At 35.2% G+C, this 4,002-nt stretch overlaps 1 protein-coding gene across 1 annotated transcript; it reads left to right on the top strand.

Annotated features, from left to right (window-relative positions):
- The first annotated feature begins 3,340 nt into the window (after positions 1-3,340).
- LOC117176674 (uncharacterized protein F54H12.2-like) lies at positions 3,341-3,796 on the top strand. Its single transcript, XM_033366927.1, has one exon. It carries the CDS (start codon positions 3,341-3,343, stop codon positions 3,794-3,796), a length of 456 nt encoding a protein of 151 aa, XP_033222818.1.
- The last annotated feature ends 206 nt before the right edge of the window (positions 3,797-4,002 follow it).

Raw genomic sequence — 4,002 nt, 5'->3', positions numbered from 1 at the left:
TAGCCGATTTTGAATTAACTCATTTATTTAAAGTCGAAGAGCGACAAGATAACGGAACAATTATAGTTACAGATTTAACAGAAAAATGTGTTCTCATAGAGACTGAGGACAGTACATACATTTCAACATTACACAATATAGTAGAAATTCAATAATATAAATATTGTTTCACGATAGTAACAAAATACTATTAATATAAAGATTTAAGACATTTCAGTGTACCTTAAAATAGTCTTCAAAATTAATAATGATTGTAAAACATATATCTAAAACAAAAAACATGTAGGTTTAATTTGGTTAGAAATGTTACCGGTCATATACCGGATAGACCCGGGTGGACGCCTCTTCGGGCTTCAAGGAAAATCGCGATTTTAGGTTCCATGTCCCAGATAGGACCTGGATAAGCCAGGCTGAATGTGCTCTGTAGAAGTTGGTTTAATTTCGTTAGAAATGTTACAGGTCATGCCCAGAATAGACCCGGATAGATGCCCTTTTAATGTTTGTAGGAAATCAATTGCAGGTTCCATGTCCCAGATAAAACCAGGAAAAGCCCAGTTAAGCGTGGTGTGTAGGACTTGGTTAATTTTTCGGTGCAAATGCCTCAATTAGATATCAGATATACACGGAATGACGCCTCTTCGGGCTTTAGAGGAAATCGCAATTTCAGGTTTCATGTGCCAGGTAGGACCCAGATAGACGCCCTTTTAGTCTGGAGGAATTCAATTTCTGGTTTCATATCCAGATAGGACCCGGAAAAGCCCGACTGAATGTGCATTGCAGGACGATTTAATTTGGTTACAAATGTTACCGGTCATATACCGGATAGACCCGTATATACGCCCTCTTAGACTCAAGAGGAAATTAATTTCTGGTTCCATGTCCCGGTCACGTCTCTGATATACTCGGATAGAAAAACTATGTTGGCTTTGTCAAAATACATTATTGACCACGTTTTCCCTATAGAACCCGGATAGTACCGAATAATTCCCAGCTAGAGAATAAATAACCGAATAGAGCACGGAAATACCCATACGAAATTTCGATCCGGTTTCTATTAGGGTCTTATCCGGCTTCTATAGGACCCTATCTGGCATTTTAAGCAGGGAGGCCTGTTCGCAGAAAATTTCAAAGATTACATTATAATGTTAGGTCTATTGATAATGTGTGAGAGCCTAAATTAGTTGACCTCCAACGCTTGTCAATTTACAATAATAATTATACCTTTTTACTAGTAGTGATTAACGTTTTAAGTAAATTTGCCTGGGTTGAGCCTCTTGAAGATAAATCTGATTTAAAAGTAAGACACGGTTTCGAGCGTTTTCTCCAGAAAAGTAACAAACGTGTACCTATCTGCTTACAAACGGATAAAGGAAAGGAGTTTGTAGGTGAAATTTTTCAAAAATTTTTAACAGATAATGGAATAAAATTCCGAGTAACACGGAACCCTATTGTTAAAGCAGCCATAGTAGAACGCTTTAATCGAACTCTCAAAGAACGCATGTAGCGTTATTTTACGCATAAAAGTAATTGACGATATATTGATATCTTACAACAAATTGTAGATACTTACAATAATGCTAGGCACAGTAGTATTAAAATAAAACTAGCTGAAGCTACCGTATTCAATGCATCCAAAGTATGGGAAACCATTCAATCGCAATTCAGTAAGGAAAAAAAGTTTACAAGAAAGCATAAGTACAGAGTCGATGACCAAGTTAGAATCAGTCGAGAGAAGGGCGTCTTCGAGAAAGTTTACGAATCAAACTGTAATGAAGAAATATTCTTAATAATGCGATTTCTAAACCGATTACAAACACCTTTTGTTTATGAGTTGAAAGATTTAGCAGATTTAGCATCAATTTCACCTTATTTTACCAAGCAATAGTAGTATCAAATATTTCCCCGAGAACATCACTTCCAATGTTATAACACAACTGCCATATGAGGTTCGGTTGCAAGGACAGTGGATATAGTAGCTCTCACAGAAATACAACTTCCTCGTACATTTCTTCATGTAAGACATGATGACTCAATTGAAAACCGCATTACCCTTTGAATGCTGGAACTGTCGGACATACTTTCCCACAATTTGATTGTAATATCAAAAATAGAAGAAGCATTTAGAATGGTATTGACCTTCACAAATATAAAGTACCTGTTGCAGAAAATAAAATAAATGATGAAAATATGAGAGAAAAGTTAGAAGATTTAATAGAACTTATTGTCATGAATGAAAAGTTAAAAGATGAAGCAGAACCTCTTATGTGTAAAAAATCCCTTGTACGTGCTTATAGAAAAACAGTGTGCAAAATTATGTCGGATGACTTTTCAACATTTTTTGGTACTTAGAAATAAATGATCACGTATTCTTGGTTTTGCACCAGATAATCTACTTCCATAAAAAATAATGAGTATACTGCTAGACATCCATCTAGTCTAGCTAGTGGTCTTCCAGATAAATTATTTGTTTAGTGTAATATTTGCGAACCTCCCGTTACTGGTGATATAAAAGCACCACTTTTACACACTGTTTTTTTGATACAAGAGTGTACTGTTTTGTTACAACACAAATCAGTAATTTTTCACCACCCAATGACATACCAGTTCTTCATACAGGATTTTCTACAGTTGAAATTGAAATAAAGGACCACGTTGGTTTGTCATTACCATTTGAGTTTGTTACGCTGACAGCTACACTTCACTTTAAACGCATTGGCTAGATAGAGATAAGAAAGAAATAATGAGCCAATATGCCGAAAATTACGCCTTACAAGCAGGTGGTGGTGGAGGGATTCTCCAGATTTATATTGGCGCACCATATCAAAAAGGTCACAGTATTGGAATCTTTCTCGGTGGTATATTTCGGCGTGTTCTTCCTTTCTTGACCAGAGGAGCTCGAGTTGTCGGAAAAGAATCTCTTAGAACTGGCATGAATGTTATGAATGATTTGAATGCTAATATTCCGCTTAAAAATTCATTTGGTAATTGCTTTTGGGAAACTGGTGAGCATTTGACACGACGTGCTATTGATAAAATGGAGAATATTATGAATTGTTCTGGCTATAAGAACAATAGAAAGAAGCGAATGGTTCAGTTGATTTCTAATCATGGTGCACTTAAGGTCGTGAGCCGAAATCCCATTAATAAGAGAAAAAAAAAACCTCAAAAAAAAATAAAAAACGTGGTACGGTGAAAAGAGAGAAAGCTACAAAGAATAAAAGAAAAACAAAGACTACAAACGAGTGTGTAAAGCATAAAAATCGGAAGCATTCAATTGATGAAATATTTGGAAATTAATAGTGTGTAAAATTCGCGTTTGAGAACAAATATATTTCTTGAAATGTCGTTTCTACATTCTCATTCTTGTGAGTGCTTAAAGTCTGAGTTAAATCTATTTTCGATACCTCCTATACAAACTTCGATAGAAAGCTCTCAATGGGTACACTATAAACCGGTACCATCCCTTACCGATTACTCGCCTATAGAATTTGTCGTCCCTGGTCATGGTGATGAATACATTGATTTGGCTCACACAATGCTAAATTTTAAGGTGAAATTAATTACACCACCTAGGGTTCTTACAAATGTCGAACAGTTGGATAGAGTTGGTCCTGTAAACAATCCACTACATTCGTTATTCAGTCAAGTGGATGTCTACTTTAATCAAAAAGTTATATCTCCACTCAGTAATTCTTATGCTTATCGGGCATACATTGAAACTCCACTTAACTATGGTCCTGCTGCTAAAAATAGTCATCCGGCTACTTCTCTTTGGTATAATGGCACACCTGGATAAACGGATGTTTTCGATGATAATGAGGGATTAAAATCTCGCCAAAAATATTTAAGTGCATATAAGTGTAGCTGAAATACAATTAAAGAAATAAAATATCTCACGAAGTTCTTTTTATAATATATTACCAATTGTATTTTATTTCAGACAATTTATATAATAAATCAAACATAGTTCTGACTTAAAAATTAGTATTGCAATGTTAACAA

Source organism: Belonocnema kinseyi, chromosome 7, assembly GCF_010883055.1.
Source record: "Belonocnema kinseyi isolate 2016_QV_RU_SX_M_011 chromosome 7, B_treatae_v1, whole genome shotgun sequence".
Classification (NCBI taxonomy): Eukaryota; Metazoa; Arthropoda; class Insecta; order Hymenoptera; family Cynipidae; genus Belonocnema; species Belonocnema kinseyi.
This window is presented reverse-complemented; position numbering and strand designations above follow the sequence as displayed.